This window comes from Manacus vitellinus, unplaced genomic scaffold (genome assembly GCF_001715985.3).
Source record: "Manacus vitellinus isolate BGI_N305 unplaced genomic scaffold, ASM171598v3 scaffold_5_pilon, whole genome shotgun sequence".
In the NCBI taxonomy this organism is placed as follows: Eukaryota; Metazoa; Chordata; class Aves; order Passeriformes; family Pipridae; genus Manacus; species Manacus vitellinus.
In genome coordinates, this window is record NW_021940682.1 from 27,190,456 (window position 1) to 27,208,378 (window position 17,923).

At 34.9% G+C, this 17,923-nt stretch overlaps 1 protein-coding gene across 13 annotated transcripts in view; it reads left to right on the forward strand.

Annotated features, from left to right (window-relative positions):
• Nucleotides 1-17,923, forward strand: part of PPFIA2 (PTPRF interacting protein alpha 2) — a 330,580-nt gene that overhangs the window by 189,751 nt on the left and 122,906 nt on the right. For all 13 annotated transcript variants that reach the window (XM_018080360.2, XM_018080361.2, XM_018080364.2 and 10 more), the window contains one exon: nt 14,136-14,237. In XM_018080360.2, coding sequence (XP_017935849.1) covers nt 14,136-14,237 — 102 coding nt within the window. The remainder of the gene's footprint in view (nt 1-14,135; nt 14,238-17,923) is intronic.

Sequence of the window (17,923 nt, forward strand, 5' to 3'; positions counted from 1 at the left end):
TGATGATTATATGTTAAATATAGTGCAGGCAGCAAGCCTTTTAGCAAGCAAAATCAAATTTTCAGTTCATCACACAGGCCAAGACACTACAGGGTGCTCTGCTTAAGTCTACTGAAGCATTCATTACCTTTCCAAACTTTTAGGTGGTTTAGCACCCGGGGAGAGATTTTTCCTGACAGATTACCCACAGGCAGTTTACAGACAAACTGTGAGATATCTATGGTACCTGGGAGAGAGCTAAAGGTGGCCTGAGTTGCAGGCTGCATGGCTACAACTGGGACAGTGTTTTATGAGCAGCCAGGATGTAGATGTTGAGTGGTAACAAGACTCTCTGGAATTAGCTTCTGCTTTGATTCTTAAGTCTGGGATTCTTTCATTTCTCCTTGTCACAGCCTTTGTCAAACAATGTAAACGTACAAGTTGTAAGCTAGATGTCTGCCTGAAACAGATATATCATAGATTTTTTTATGATGGCTATATACTAAATATATTAATAAACAATTTTTTGTGATGACAGATTTTAGGGCTGTAGACTGAGAAGATCGCTTCTCTAAACCAAAGTTTGCAAAGTATAGTACAGTATGATTGCTGTAATAGTTTTCTTCACTACACTTAACTAAGTCCCACTATTTTTTTTTCAAGTAGAAAAGCACACACATTGCCTAGGGAGAGGAGAACTAGTGAGGTATCATTTTCTGCAGGATTTATGTTTTTCCTGTTTTGAAAAATCTTGCTTTTATGACCAGGTCCTCTATTTTCGTGGGTGGCATGATGCAATGCTGTAGCCTTAGTTCACTGTGTACCGAGTCCCATTTCTCCTGGTTGAAATACTTCTCTACAATTATGAAAAATGTTCCCCTTTTACTAAGGAATTAAAAGGCAAATGTTTAACATAAATGGCTTGCTATAGAGTTTTGTTGGTAATTTATGCAAAAAAGCAACTGGTCTGTTTCACCAACCTTAAACTAGTGCTGAAAAGGCTGTTAAGTTTTGCTTTTAACTGAATTCTAGTATCCTCTTGGATAGAGTGTTTACATTTTTCTCAGCTTTCTTACATGATAATATTCTTTTTTCTTAGAGATGTCAAATAGTTGATGAATAAAGGGATGTTCCTTTATTTACTTTGTTTAATTGCTTTCTTTCCTGTTGAAGAGACACTTCCATATTATTTATGTATTTATCTCCAGCTTTTGCCCAGTTGACACATTCAGAAACCTGACAGAGTAAGATGTTAATTGCTTTTACCTATTGCTTATCAGTTTATCAGGGCAAGCATAGAGTTTAATACCATCATGGCTACTTTGCTGACACTTAAACATAACAATCTTAATCTCATTTGCAAGTGCTGGCACTTAGAGTCATGTTATGGCATCATGATCTCACCCAGTGTTACTTTACTGGGAAGGATGACTTACCAGAGTATGTGATCCCGGCTTGAGATGGAGGTAAAACTGCCTGGGCAAGAGTTGCCCATAAACCCATGGGCTCTAATTGGCTTTCTGTTCATCTACAGTAAAAATTTTCCTCTTAAATTCATATGTTTTTCAGTTACAAATTGGCTTCAGAGAATTGATGGTTGCTCTAGGGATTGACTTTTTAGAAGATGAAATCTTCAAAGTGTTTCCAGTATTGTGATTGAGTTTGATTTCTTTGCATCTGCAGGCTTCAGGAGGAGGGATACCAGGGTAAAAGGAGGAGAATATACCTGTAGGGTTTTGACACATTGTGAACTGTCATGGTACCCTGATCATGCTTAGTGGTTTATTGTGGTTGCTGCCTTGGGTTGTCATGACAAATATAAAGAGCCAATTTAGGAAAGAGAGAACATTATCTAGTTTAGCAATATTGAATGATAATTAATAGTTACACAAAAAACTTTGGGAACATTAAGAAGTTACAGTAATATTGTATTTCAACAACTGACCATTATGATCATGCTCTGCAAGTGTTCCACTTCTGTTGGATTTCTGTTGTTTGCCTGTGTTCAGATATTTACTTATTCTTTTTATAATTGTCTTGGTTCTGGAAACATGCTGTAAATAAATATACCCAGGGAAAAATATATATTTAACATACAGCTTTTATACATTAGCTAGTTTGGAGTTTTGGTTTGATTTGGTTTGGTCTGGGTTTCTGCTTAACTTCTAAACCTTGGGAGTGAGAATATCTTGGGGAAATACAAATCATAAAATTCTTATTGTACAGTAAAATGCAGAAAGTTTTTCAATTGTTTCTATGCAGTGGATCTGACAGATGTGTCTGTGGGCAGGTAAGACTGAGGCTGTATGTATTCTATTTCACAGGGGAGGCATAATATAAGCCTGGATTGTTGGCTGCAAATACACCAGGGTTTCTGAGAATCAGTATTATTAAAATCGTGTTTTCTATTTCTCTTGACATTAACAACTGCAAATGCAGAGTGATAAAAAAGACTAAGTTATAGTCTGAGTCTTGCTGTTTATTAGATTTAAACATATCTGGTGAAAATCCTTAATAGTCTGTATGTGGGCATGTATTTCACTAAAACACTACCTTAGAAAGATAATTTTTATTTCCTCTTCCCTTTATATGACTCATTCATATCTAGTGGTGGTAGCTGTAATCCTCAGCTGAGCTTTCCTGAACAGAAGAGCTCAAAGCTGTCACATATACTCTGTCCTGAACATTATCATGTGTTTATTTGGTTATCAGTAGATACAATGTAGTAAAAGGGGACAGATGTAAGATATTGCAGGATAATGAACTTTAAACAGAAACAGGAGCTCTGCAGCACCTCAAAGACAGCAAGAGTTGTTTGAAGTGTGACTTTCGTTTAGAGCACTAGACCCAGATCAGCAAATCTGATTTAGTTTTCAAAGTGGCAGTCACACTTCAAAAGGCCAAACAGTTTCTGAATTATGTGTGTGAAAATTAGGTAGCAAACCTTTCTCTGACACAGGCTTGTAGTAAATATTTTAAACAGAACTTTAAAAAATAAATATGTCTCTTTATTTGTTGAGTTTTTAACTTTGCTTTTTATGAGACACATGGAGAGTGTTAGGTGGAGTCATCTAAGTTAAATGAAAAAAACTTTCTTGTAGTTCATATGCTGTGTAATGTTTATGTAAGGTGATCATATGCATACGTGACTAGGTCAGGCAAAATATAACTCAGGGATGTGCATGCATTTGTCATCAGAACAGATAACTCACCATTTCTTAGAAGTCATGGACTAAGTCCCAGTTTAGGTGTACTGTCCTTCTGGTAGCAGTGCTGTTCTCTAGCATTGCACAGGCACTACCCGCATGCCTAAAGGACTAAATAACAAGATGTGGACAAAGGTGCATGAATTGCCTGGGCTCTGAGCAGAATCAGCCTCTGGACCACCTATCCAGTGGGCAGTTAAAAAATTTATAGCTAATGAGGCTGTATTTTGATGTAAATATGTTTTTTATTGATCACAATCACTAGAGTCCTACAGAGCTCTTGATTAGCAGTAATTTTCTTATACATGGAACTACTGCTCATACCCAGGAGCAGTAGTTAGAAAAAAGATAGGTTTACTTCTTCAATTAGAAAAAAGATAGGTTTACTTTCTACATTTTTAGAATTGAAAAATTTCTATGTGTTTTACATAAATTATCCTGTAGTTAAAAAAATAGCTGCCAATATCTGAATGTTAACATCATTTAAAGATGTTTTATTATTTCTTTATTTTCAATATATGAGGCACAGAGGTTAATCAGATCATTGTTGCTTGTGTTACTTTCAATATAGAAGATGCCATTCTTTAATTTGGTGTTCTTGGCATCTGTAACTACATTGTATATTTTTCCTCAAGACAAAGTCTATGTCAGTAATTACCAGTTCATCATATTTCCTGATGAAGAACATCTGCAACTAATTATCTTGTTTTCTCCACTGAAGTTTTTAAATTTCATTACCATTGTAGAGAGAAAAAAGAAAGATTGCAGTTAACAATCTCAATATATAAAACAAGGTTTGAGAAAATTTTAATGTCACTTCTATTGTACAAAAAAAGCCAAATGTTCTATTAGGTTGCTGGAAAGAGCAAAACTGGGATTGCTTGGTAAGGTAAATGTTCGTACTTTGTGGATATTAGATAACTGTGTGGACTAACTGGAAAGAGAGCAAGTCAGCATATGAAGAAAAAATCACATCTTTTCAGTAATCAAATAAAAAACAAGTTAGTGAAATCCGTAGCTTAAATTATCTCAAGCAGACATATCAAGAAAGTACTATGTGAAAATATGATATCATCACAGAAGTCAATAAATACTGTAGTCATCTAAGTTAAAGGATCCACAAATAGAAGGTAAAGTGGAATTCATGTGAGTGAAACTGTACGTATGGATTCATTATCATGGACTCAAAAAATGGAAGTATCTTCCAAATATCCCTTTTCCACCTTCATTCTTTAAAACAAGACCATATACCATCATAAACATTCATCTCAATTGCCACTGAAAGCATGTCTCTACAGAGCCAGGTTTATTGCTTAATTGCAGAGGGTTTTTCTAAAGCTGCCTTGAACTGCTTCAGCTGCAATTTATTGTCTTCCCCAAGAACCAAACCCCCCATATTGCTACAGTTGAACACTGGTAACTAGAAGAATGGGATAATTATTACCAATTTATATCTGTTAATTCCACAATTTTTTTCAAGGAGCAAGGGTGGTGGTGAGATCACCACCACCAGTGTTACCAATTGTAAAGTGATCCCTCATCACAAGTTTTATTTGGGAGTTTTATTTACTTCTCTCACTGAAACTTTAGTTCTGCTGGGACAGATAAGACCAGAAACATCCATCTACAGTGCAGAAGAGGTAGTTTTCCCAATTACCTTTACAGAAGCCCTACATAGAAAAAAAAGGAATTCAAAGTGCAGTTCCTTTCAACCCAAAAGAGATATGTGTAGCCATGATAGATCAATCACATCCTAAAAGTATATTTATACTCCTTGCTGTTCTTGGGTGACCAGCTTGGATATAGAAAATCAAATATTTGCATACTCAAGGATAAAAAGAAGAAAAACTCCAACTTTTTTGTTAGAAACTAGTCTGATTAATATTCTCAAATTTGGGTGTTATTCAAAATAACAGAATTAAACATGTTTGTATTTTCTTCATCCTTCTTTTCTGTAGTTTTACATTAAGTAAATTAATGAAAAAAATGACAAACTGGAAAACAACAAAAATCTAGAAAAAATAATTATTTTTAAAGTATATTTAAAATATTAAATGATTTAGTTTCAGTTCTTTAGCATCAAATTCTGAAAGGGGAAAAAATATGATTTTTCAATGGAAAGTGTATTCTGAATCAGAACAGGAGACTTGTTGATGGAACGTATGATCCTGGATAAAATTTACCCAGAGACAATGCTGAGGAAGAAGAGAAGGAGGCAAGTGTCAGGACAGTTACACAAAATGAAGGAGAAGGACAGTCACACTGTATTTTGTCAAGTTTGCCTGGCGGAAAACAACAAGTTGCTGTGTGGAGAAGCAAATCGAAGCTAGAGAAGGAAAGAGTTTGAAAAGTGAGTCAGGGATGCTAAAAATCGACTAGACTAGTAAATTAGAATTGGCACCAAAATAAGCTGTGCATTCCTTATTCAGCATTATAATACAAGAGCTATTCTGTTTACTGGTAAATATATGTTACTTCTTATAGTCCACTCTTTATATATCCTCTTTGTCAGGATTTATTTTAGGTTATTTCTTAGGGCCATGTACTGACCTCAATCTGCCTTATAATGAGAGTTGTAAGTATGCCTTGATGTGCTGAAGCCATTGTACAGTCTGTAAAGCATTTTAATAATTTGCATATTTTCCAGGCTTATTCTCTTTCTAACTTTGTGTTTATTTTAATTTTGGGAAAAAAAAATTAAAAAAAGATGATAAGCATAAAACAAAACGGTACTGGCAATGGGAGGTTGTAGTCTTGTAATTCGATGCAGCAATTTATTTTGTGCTTATGCTACTGCTCTGAGACCATTCCGCGTATTTAATATTCAAATATCTAGGAAATTATATGACTGATTAATTGGAATAAAATCAATCCCATTTTCAATAAAATTATTTTGAAAATTACTCATAATGTGTCAGTTTTGACCATATTTTTCTCTTTCTGTTAATTGATAGATGATAAATTTCTAACTCTGGAGGAGTAAATTGTCATCAGTTTTGATGCAGTACAATTTTGATCAATCAAGTCATACTGGTACAAATATCTCTAATGTTAAAAAATGTCTCTTGAAAATAATAATATACTCTAGTCTGCAACATAACTATATCTGCAAATTATCTATGTACTTTTAGAAAAAATGAATATGAATACCTGTAAAAGACATTAATTATTAAATGGATGATGGTGTAATTTCCTTTATTATATAGCTGACTCACTTCTGTACTTCAGTAGTATGATTTGAAGAAAAAATCACTACAGCTCCAGATAACAACACTTTCATGCCACTTTTGAAAAGTGTGCTGCCACAGTGTTGCACATGAGCAATACTTCTACAAAATACAGTCCAGTATGCATAGTAAAACATGACTAATTAATACACACTGTAAGCCAGTCTGCTGTTTCATCCTACACGGTATTATGTTTAAAAGTCAAACACCTGAATTACAAATTTGGCTTTATTACATTTACAGATGTTTATATGAGTGATGTTTTATCCTATCCCTTTTCAGTAATAGTCTGACTGATGTTTAATTGGATTATAGACCCTCTGTGCCTCAGTGTTCCCATCAGTCAGAAGCAAAGTACTAAAGACACAATTAGTGCTATTTTCAAAGTACAGAATATATTACTGTCATTCACTGAGATATCTATTCTATTTATACTATCTGCAAAAACAAGAGACCTTTAAATTTTCCATCTGCTTTTTTTTAAGGATGAAAAAAAAAAGCCTTTTTTGGGTTCTTCTTATTCATAAATATAGGAGAATGACTCTAGTGTGGTATAATTTGATTGGCTACATTATAGTAATAAAACTATTAAAAAGTAGGCTATATTGTGACAATCTTTAAAATTTGCGCTTTTTTAATGGATGAAGGTTGTCAAGTCCTTTTGAAGCTTCTAGCTTTATAGCTTGATACTAAGAATGACAAATAAGCAATGATGATCTTTTGTCATCTACAACCTTGTGCTTGAGATAATTTTTTAAGCTTTTGTGAACTCACATCTCTTATCGTAATCTGAACTGTCTCACAGAACACAGGAAGTTTGAGATGAAGAAAAATGTTTTGTCAATTCTATCATGCCTTTTTTTACTTGTTCTTCTGTTTTATTATTACTATAAGTGTTTTGACAATCAATTTTAGTGATCAACAGATAATACAGAGCACCAAATCTAAATTATTTAAATAGAGAAAGTGGGAAAATATTGTTGAATCAGCAGATTGCATACTTCTTTCAGAGGGTTTCCATTAAAAATAATTTCACTGTGATAAAACCAGAATTTTAGCTAGGCAATTTTTAGTTGGTGTCATGTAAAATTTAAATTTTCACATGACAATTTTTCAAGATAATTTGGGAAATAATGGAACAGAGGTTTGTGTTAGGCTGTTTGGCACTCATTAGTTATACATGGGGCATTGCTTTTGGCTGTACTACAAAAACCACGACTTATATTCATATTATTATTATTTCCTTAGTTTCAAATGAAAACTATCATGGCAGATTTGTACCCATGTCTTCTGCGTGTAGTGTCAGATTTCTTCCTGAAGTAATATTGTGTGAGAAGGTCACTGCCAGAAACTGAGCCATTGTCATAATACTCAAATTGCTCTGGAGATTCACTTCGACTTCAAAAATCTGGGGGAATTAATCTTTATATGGCTAGTGTGTACTCTAGCAGCAAATTGAGGCAGATTACACCGTAAGTCCTGATAGCGGTTTGTTCTTCCCATTATCTTTAAATTTGTCAAGAAAGACTGTCACATCAACTAACATGTAAATAGGTGCAATTAAAGCTTATTCTTGGTTGAATTTTGAAATATAATTTTGAATGCTCATGGTGCTCTTGTTCTAAAAAATTATGAAAGTAACATATACAGCTAGTGAATTTAGTTGACATTTTCATAGAAGTTATGTTATATATGCAGCAAAGCTGCACCAAAACATATCCATATCCGTTCAATATGTTCAAATGAACTTAATCAAATATATAAATTTTATCTAGCATAATCCTCAGTTCTCTATTATTATTTTTTGATCTTTTCTAGAAGTAAGATTTTTGGGGTTTGTTTTTGGTGTTTTTTTTTTAAGATACTGAAAGAGTATTCAGCGTCGGGTTTTTTTGCTCAGAAAAAGCAGTTATATGTCTCTTACTCTGGAAACACAGTCATGATGGTAAATTGTTCATTCACAGTAGCAGGCCATGCACAGAGAGACTACACTAGCTTGAGATGATTTCTTCTACCCAGAAAGGGATGACAAAATAAATAAATATTTGCAAGACTTAGTTCAAAATCTGATGTAGATTCAACTGAGTATTAAGGAAGGAATTCCGTATTGATGGAAAGTTTTAAAACAGTTCTCCATTTGTCCAATTTTCTGTTCAGTGAATGTATTGGAATTATTAGTTCTTGTAGATGTTAATTATGTATTCTGGTAGACACAGGGTTCTGAGCCTCTGAAAAGTGTTTTCTTTCTTCCAAGGAGCATTGGCTTCTGTGTTGGTAAATGTCTACATATTTCAAAATTTCAGTTAGTGTCCACATTTCTGACCAAAAAAAATTAATTAAAATAGGAGTCACTGTTACTGAGCTAGTTCTCTTTCTCACATAACAGAAATTTCATCCTCTTAGAATCACAGAGTAACTATGGTTGGGAAAGACCTCTAAAATCACTGAATCCGATCACTAATCCATCACTAAAACATATCCCTAAATGCCACATCCAAACATTTTTTTGAACACTGGTGATTCTACCACTTCCCTGCTTAACCTGTTTCCTAATATCCAACCTATACCTCCCCTGATGCAATTTTTCATTTTTCTTTGTGAATTAATGGAACTCTAGCATCATGACACTTAATCACACTTCCCACATTTTAGATGTCTTAGACTACTGAACAACCTAAATCAGTCTCTGTAGTTCCTTGATGTTTTGAAGCACAGTTAGTGGCTCTGTAAGAACTACTGTAAGAGCCACTCTGTAAGGACCATCAAGATCACACCTGAGGAACAGCAGCTTATTCCCTATCTGTGCAAGCATGGTGTGAGTCAAAGAAACACTCAGTTCATATTGGAGCTACATATTTTCCAACTTAAAACATGTGTGCAAATGAACTCTCGTTTTGAGTAGTAATGTAGCAGTGAACATTTCAGATGACTGACACCAAACCCATGTTTTTAAATCATAGAATGGCCTGAGTTGGAAGGAACATTAAAGATCATGTAGTTCCAAACCCTCTACCACAGGCAGGACACCTTTCACTAGACCAGACTCAGAGTCTTGAACACTTCCAGGGATGAGGCAAATCTTGCATTCAACCTAGTTTAGAATAAAGGAATATCATTATGTCTCCTCTGCAGCAAGACAATAAATAGTGAATTACATTCAGGATTTTCTGGTGTTTTGTCTTGTTAATAAGAGTCAGTAGGGATGAAGTCAGTGCGCTGGCAAAATTGCTGAAATAAATACTTGGTCATTTAAAAGGTGTGGAGAATTTCTAACAATATTTTCAATGAAGGAATAATAAGAAAAGAAAGAAGATCCTTTGTTTTTTAATCCCACAAAATTAGATTGGATGAAAACATAATAAATTAAAGGTTAAAACTCTGAGGGAATTGTAGTAGATAGTAATTTTCCGTGTTAATTAAATTACATCTAAAATTGTAGGAAAGAAAATCAGTCGACATAGCTTGTGTTGAATGTAAAATAAAAATTATAAAACCCTATCATTCTTTTTTCATGCAGAGATTAGTTCACTCATTCATTTCTGAAATGAACTGTGGTTCAAAAATAGAAAATTCAGAGGAGGACATTTTAAGCTGAATCTCCTTAGTGTCTTGGAAACTGAAGTTCATGGATTTTTAATTTATTTTTTGTTAATATTACAAAATTTCTACTTTATTTCAATAGCTTTTGTGGGGATGAGGGAAAACAGTATTTTCATTTCAGCTCAATCTGAGCTGCATCATATGCTGAACAGCTGAGCATCACAGCTATGGATCTCATAATTTCTGTGACATACTCGCATCTTGGAGACTAGTTATATATGTTTTATGTGTATTTGGTCATAAAAAATTAACCTTGCAGGCCTTTCCTGGGAACAAGCAAGGAAAGCAGCATTTCTTGAGCCAGCCCCTAGAGGCAGAAATTTAATACTAAGAGAGTTGTAGTATGCCTCCCCTGCCCAGTCCTGCTGCCAGCACATCTGGCTGTGCTGCCAGCACATCTGGCTGTGCTGCCAGCCTTCCTGTCCCAATGGCATCCCTCTCTCCCAGGCACCCTCCAGCCTCTGCTCCAAATGTATTTCAGCTGCTTTACCAGGGGAAGTCCTTGACTTTTGTTTATTCGTAAAGCCTAATGGTCCTTTCAGTGGCTACAAATTTCTGTTGAATTGGTTTTCAAGGCTTAGTGTCATAGCCCAAGTATTAAGCGAAAAAGAGAAACAGCAGATAAGATAGGCTCTGAGATTATGTTTGTTCATATGGGGAAAGCAATGCTCCTTCTCAGGGTTTTTATCATGAAAAAAGTTATTTACATCTTGATGTCATGGTATAGTATAAAAACAATGCAATCACGTGAATAATTTTCATAAAATTTTAATTCACTTCAGTTTTTAATTAGCATTATAGCTGCACAACTTCTATATAAGCTTTAAGAGTGCAGTTGTGCCTGTCAAATCATATTAGTTATGCAACAGATATTACCTTCAGGGCTCCAAAGTATGACTGACTGTCATGGTCACTGATCATGCAATATTTCTGCTGCAAGCAGTAATTCCAAATGACAGTATTCCCTTTATCCCTGTATATATAGGAGGGAATTGCATGAGCAGAGGTTATCACATGTTATTTATTACGTAACTATATGTCATGGTAAAAAAAATATGCTTTTCTTTGTATTGAACCTGTGGGAAAAACCTGTTTCCCTGAGTGTCGGTCTCATCTGAGGGATACTTTGGATATAAAGGGTACATTTAAATTAAGTTTTATGTGTATTTTTGGAAGGATTAGTTGAAAAACAAGCTGTGAGGTTTTATCCTAGTTATTAATACATCAAAGCAGGTGTGACAGAAATAGTAATTTGTAAAGCTCTAGAGCAAACTCAGTTTTACTTTTAGACTTTCCCTGTAAAAGGCTTATGATATAAACACAAGGAATAAACCCCTCTTTCTGTCATCATGCAATTCAGAGAATTCAAAGTTCTTGATAACTGAGCAGTCTCTAGTACTTCAGATGAAGTTGGCCACTTGAGTTCCAGGTGTATGAAGAGGTGATTGCTTGTTGTGTTGGTCATACTGCAGGTATGTCAAAAGGACAGAGAAATTTCAGAGAGCAGCAGCAACTGAATAATTAAAAGGCTTGAAATGGCCATGTTAGTGACTCAAGTAAGAAGGTCTTAAACACTGGACACAGCTAAGGTAGATGATAATAGATATTATGAATATAAGCTGTAGGTATTTCAAGGCTGAGATGGCATTGTATTAGGTATGGGACTCTCTGAGAGCAGAATTTTGGGTAATGATTTGCTTATAAACAAGGGAAAACTTATGCTGATGATCAAAAAAAATCTCCTTAAGAATAAACTCTGTACTGCTCAGCAAACTAGTAGGAACTTCATTCCTTAATTATTTGAGATTATATTGACCAGAGCATTAGGGTCTGTACTTCTGGGACCAGGCTTGCCTTGTCACAGTAAAGATGTACAATTTGATAAACTCGTGTCTTTCTCTGTTTCCAAGGAAAACAACAAAAGCATGTTATCTGGCTCCTTTGCCTTCCTGTAGTTTGGAACTCAAACTGTAAATCACCAGATGAAACTTGTTATCCTTTCCATCACCTGTCACCCATTCAGATGCCCAAGCACATGCCAAAATGTCTATTTTAATTCCAGCTGAAACAATATGAAGAAATGAGAAAACATAAATAGCAACAACATAGTACATAGATCACACAGGAAGTTTATTCTGTGAGATTCTCAATGTGTTATAGACGCTCATCCACGTGTATAAAGTGTATGTAAATTAGTAACAAGGGTTCCACCCTGTAGTGCTATAGGGGAATATGTGTGAATGTGTGGGTTTGTGCTTCAAAATTCTGATGCAATCTTACTTGAGATCATTGGCTTTCTATTAAATATGATATTTTCATTCAGTATGTAACATTTCTTATAACCTTAAGGACAGGAGTTTCTTAAACAAAATTCTGTACAGAATAACACTGCTGGACTGGCAGTTTCTGAATCCTGAATTAAGATCTATAGATACGAGTTTTAAGGATACTTTGCAAAAGTGAGGAACGAGTTTTACAGTTTAAGTCTCATTCTAAAAGTTAAGCTAAGGGCTTTAACATCAAAGTATACTATGTAGCTTTAAATGTACCTGATCACTAGCATGTAAAAAGCAAATACTGATTAGGAGGTATGGCACAATCATCACTTTGTGGTTCATGTGAGCAATAGCTGATGTCTAAAACAAAATTGAGGATATCAGAAGAACAGTTTCCTTCTTACTATTCAATTTGCATGAAGGTTTACTGTGAATCCAGTTCCAGCTGCTGAAAAAATGAAAAAAAATACATGCTTAGTTACATGTTGTCAGAGTATCACTTGAAATTTATTAACTGTTTAGAAACTTGACTGAAACAGAATGTACCTAGGAATACCCATCAAACTTCTTTTGAGCAGCTCTTTAATTCAGATAAAAGCTGGTTTCTGCAGCTTGAGGGGAAGCAGCAAACCAAGCTCTTTTGAGATCATGGCTAGCTTTTGTCTTAAATAAGTAGATTTAGTCTTAGCTTCATCCTACTGGCTGATAAGATAAACCACCTGGACATGTTTTTTTCTTGAACTGCTTTCTTTTGGGGGGGCAGTTTAACTTACTGCTTGTGGGCTGGTGGGTGTTCTTGAACACTGACTGTTTTGGTCAAACTAAAATTAACTTAATATGAAAAAATACGTATACATCTTTGTTGAGCAGCCATACTGTTCTTCGAGACATCTTTTTTTTTTTTCCAAGACGTGGTCACAGATTTTAAAGGTTTTTCATCCTTTACCTTACTGTTTTCATGGGACATGTAGCATCTTTTTGCTGTAAAATATAAAATTAACTACTACAGTTTAGTACATGTTGTGCCTGTCAAAGACAGGAGTGAAACCTTTTCATTATTGAAATTAATAACAATTCTATGACTGCCCTTTGTATAGACAAAAATTTATGTGTATTGTTGAAGAGTACAGCAATGGTAAAATCAAGACATTTCAATAGAAATTTTGACAACTAAAAGATGTGTTTTTCAGAATACTTATTAGTTGCATGTAAAGAGCTTCACATCGGAAGCAACTTAAAATACAGTTTCATTTTATGTTATTGATTCAGAGGAAGCTCATTCTAACTAACATAAATATTGTTCTGAGTCATCACAGCCTTTCACTATAATGCCCAAAGACATCTAAATAGTTAAATCAAGTAGAGTATTTTTTCACAACACATGTATTACTTATGTTAATCTGATATTAGATAGATTTTGATCAGTGAATACCTTAACTTTTTTCTCCCATGCCATATTGCAAAGGATGCCTTACAGAGAGGCAAGAACACTCGCAAAATGGGTATGTTGAGTTGAACTTCATTATGTGTGAAATGTGGTGTCTCTGTTGCTATGAAATTGGCCAATTCTGTTCTTCTTCTGGTGTGGTTCTGGTAGCTTATGTATAGGAGATGTTGCTATCATCCTGAACCTTTTTTTATTATAAATTTAAATCATTAGTTGTTTTTTATTAGATATATCTAGACTTGAAATGGTTTTGGTAGATGCTGAAGTTTACGTATGCTATTTTAGTTTGTGCTGATGATTTCTAAGTATTATTCAAATTCTCAAACTCTAGAATGCATATGGATTAAATTATTCTAGTGCTTACATGTTGAGTAACTTCATATATAATTTTATTCTACAGGAATTTGCTGCACTGACAAAAGAATTAAATGCATGCAGGGAACAGTTGCTTGAAAAAGAGGAGGAGATTTCAGAACTTAAAGCTGAAAGAAACAACACAAGAGTAAGTATACAGCAGAGACCTTTTCTGGATGTCATGTATGTGTAAACTTGCATAAAATTTTAAATCTTAATTTGTGTAAATAAGAAGAAATTCCAACACTTTAGTAAATGAATGTGTCTTAAAACATTCTAAGTAGCAGGACATACCTACTGTGCTACAGTCCTGGAGGAAGTGAGTGTATTAGCCAGATATACTAGACATAGTAGATTTTGCATATAACATGGTAAGGTCATTCAGTTTAAATGTTTTCTAAAACCCATAATGCAGCCTTGCAAGCCCCAGGACCTGCCTAAGTGGCCTGCACATATCTTCATCTTTTATCAATGCAAAAGGCAAGGTTACAACAGACCCTGTTTTCCCTTGTGCCTTGAATTTGGTCTGAATAAGGATAAGGTGAAGGATGCCACATTTACCACAGGCAGTCTGTTGTTTAGTTTAGATGCAGCCATGTGACCCCTGAAGTAAATGTCATTTGCCATACAGCTGAGTGGGGACAAGATTTCACCCTTAAATTTGTCATGTTCTACTTCAATCAGAAGATGTTGTTCTGTCTTGGAACAAGATTATATGTGACAGCATCTTCTGAAAATTCTCAAATGATGTACAGAACTGTTTTCAGGACAAAATATTTTGCACATAAAAGTCTCTGGGAAAAGGCGGAATTTCTCAAGAAGATGAAGAGGGTGGCAGGGAAGGTTTTATGGTGTTTGTGGAAAGGTGTGAGAAAAGAGATGTAATAGTCCCAGATCAGACAGGAGTCAGGCTGGTAATGGACATATGGAATAGATCTCAGAGGTTGAACTTGGTGTTTTCTCATATCCATATTTCATTCTTCTGTGATCTGTGTAACTCCTCTTGTTTTCCTGCTATATAATAAACTAATAGTACTTTGGATACTCAGATGACATCTTTCCTTAGTCAGTTAATTTGCATTCTGAAGGGAATGTAAGAATGTATATGCCAAAAGAACTGAGAGAGGGCCTTTCTCCTTCCTTTTTTTCTGTCCAACTATAGCACCAGGGTGCCATAGACTTCAGAAATCCAAGGAAGGACAGATCATATAGATACATACAAAAAGACAAAGCTGACCCATGGTCTCTTCCATGGTCTCTTGAGGTGCAGGAGATGATCACATTTAACACAAATTCTTAGGGGTGATGGGTTTGGGAAACATGATGGGAGACAGAGGTGAGACCTTTTTTTTCCCCCATGATTGTCACACATTCCAAGCAGTTCAAAATTACTCCCAAAAAATAATATTAATTAATTAATTAATTAGGAGAAGCATGTATGAATTGCACTGCATTTTCTAGACTTAACAAAGCATCTCAGCTACAAATCTGAAGGCTTTCTAAGGCTGCTTAAATTATCAGTAACTGCCACATATGTCAATTATTTTAGTATTTAATGTAAAAATGCTTTATCCACTTCACTGCAAAGCCCACTGAACACCAACTTTAGCATATTAAAACTGCAGTGTACCAATACCAATACCTGATCTAAGCAATGCAGACTAGCAAAAATTCCAAGACAGCCAAGTAACCAAAGATAGTCACTTGCCAAACAACTGTGAGAGAAAAGGAAGATGACTCAAATGCAAGTCATCTCCTAAGTCAGACTGATCTCTGTCATAGGCATTTTCTTTGGAGACCAAGAAGCTTAAAGATAATCCTTCTGTTTCTTGTGTTATGTAAAAGAAAAATCAGTAAGAGGTTTTCCAGAACTCATATCAACAAATGAGAGTTATAGAGTCTGATAATCCTTGTAAGTCCTTGCAGCTAAAATTGGTAAACACTAACAACGTGTTTTCAAAATGAAGCTAGGTATTGGAGCTCAAAATATTTAGGCTATGAAAAAATATAGGGAATCAGGAGATGTTACAGCAAGCAAAAGGGAAATACAGAGCTCAAGTAATACTGGAGAAGGAGAAAGAAGTCGTTCAGACATGCTTTACCCTAACCTCTAACATTTTCACTAATAAGTTATCCCCCCATCGTGTCATATATATGTTCTTCCCAGGCTTTAAACTGCCGTATATTACATTAGTTGCAAGAGTTGGCTGTAATAATCATGCTGTCTTCTATAGGAACACTTCTTTTACTGGGGAAGACAAGTGTATTAGGTGCAAAGCTGTTGTCTTCAACATATGGTCTTGATGACAGACTAGTAATAAGATTTCTAACAACATTCATTGTGAAGGCATTGCCTATAAAGAGGCACTCTTGCAAACTGAGATCTATGCTGTTATTAATACAAAATAGCATTAATATTTTGTAAGAAAAAAATAGCCCCAAAATTTTTCTGTAAATTTAGCAAAGATTCTAATAAAGTAATAGTATTTGGAGGACCACTGATACACTATTGCAATGAGAAAATTAAATGTCTTTTCTCATACATAAAGTTAGTCCAACTAATGCTTCTTTTGTCCATCCTTCTAATGTTCACACTTGAACCAGCTCTAGCTTGGCTAGAGGCAAGCTAGCAAGTCTTACCCAACCTGACCTCTGAGGGCACACTCATGCATAACCACACATAGTGGAACCACTCACGAGAACCTCTTTTGTCCCAGGTAGCACTTCCTACCACTTTTAGATGAAGAGGCTCAGTTCCAAATTGCACCTTCTGAATTTTATAATCCAGCCTTCTCTCTCCCTGGGGTAACAGCATAAAGATACTATTTGAAGCACCTCCTGCTTCAAACTGAAGATCAGCAGAAAGAAATGAAAGTTGGCAATTCTTTCAGGTTCTGGGAACACATTAGCCTTCTAGCTCCCCTTTACATTTTCAATTATGACTAACTGGCAGTATTTTTTACTTTAGACCCATACCTATGTGTTTCTTTATTTCCTGGCAACAGCCTCATACACTTTTTGCTAATCACATAAATAAACAAACAAACCCCAAAACCAACAACAGATATTCTGATTTCTTACTGTATGCCAAGCTGCAGTAGTAGATCTTGATGGTAACATGTATTAGAGAGAGACCATGATGGAATTACATTTCTTGGGACCCATATACTCTAAATCTCAGCCAAATTACCAGAGATTAAACCTTATCCCAATATTTAATCAAGTTCCTACTCAATCCTTCTAGGAGCATTCTTACGCCAAGCTTCCTACTGACCTTTTACTGTTGAATATGCATTTTTACTGCCTATGATAATTAAATTTTTCTGACATATTACATTATAAATATTTGCATGTCAAAAACTTAGCCAGCAACTTCCTCTGTCAGTACTCGAGGCAAAATAGAAAGTGCAGAAGAACATGTATAGGTATTGACTGATGTGGCATTGCTGATGGGAAGACAAACAGGTTCTCTCTGCAAAACCATTTAACAGAACTCTGAAAACGTATACAAAATATCTTAATAGAAACCCTTACAGTTATTTCTCTGGATATTCTCTAGCTGGAATGATCAACTACAGCATTTAGAGAGAGAGCATCTTTTCTGAAGCTGGAAGACAAGTCAGTGTGATCTAGCTTGTTATTTAAAGGAGATTATAAAATAGCACTACTTTGGCAGTGCTAAATTTAAATTAAAATTGAAAGATTTTTTTTGGTCTCAATCTGTATTCTTTAAAAGTAGAAAAAGTGTGTAGGATTAACTTATTAAATCAGAATATTATTATGAAGAAATTTGGGGGATAGTTTGGTAGAAAAAAACCTCTTACAATACTGATA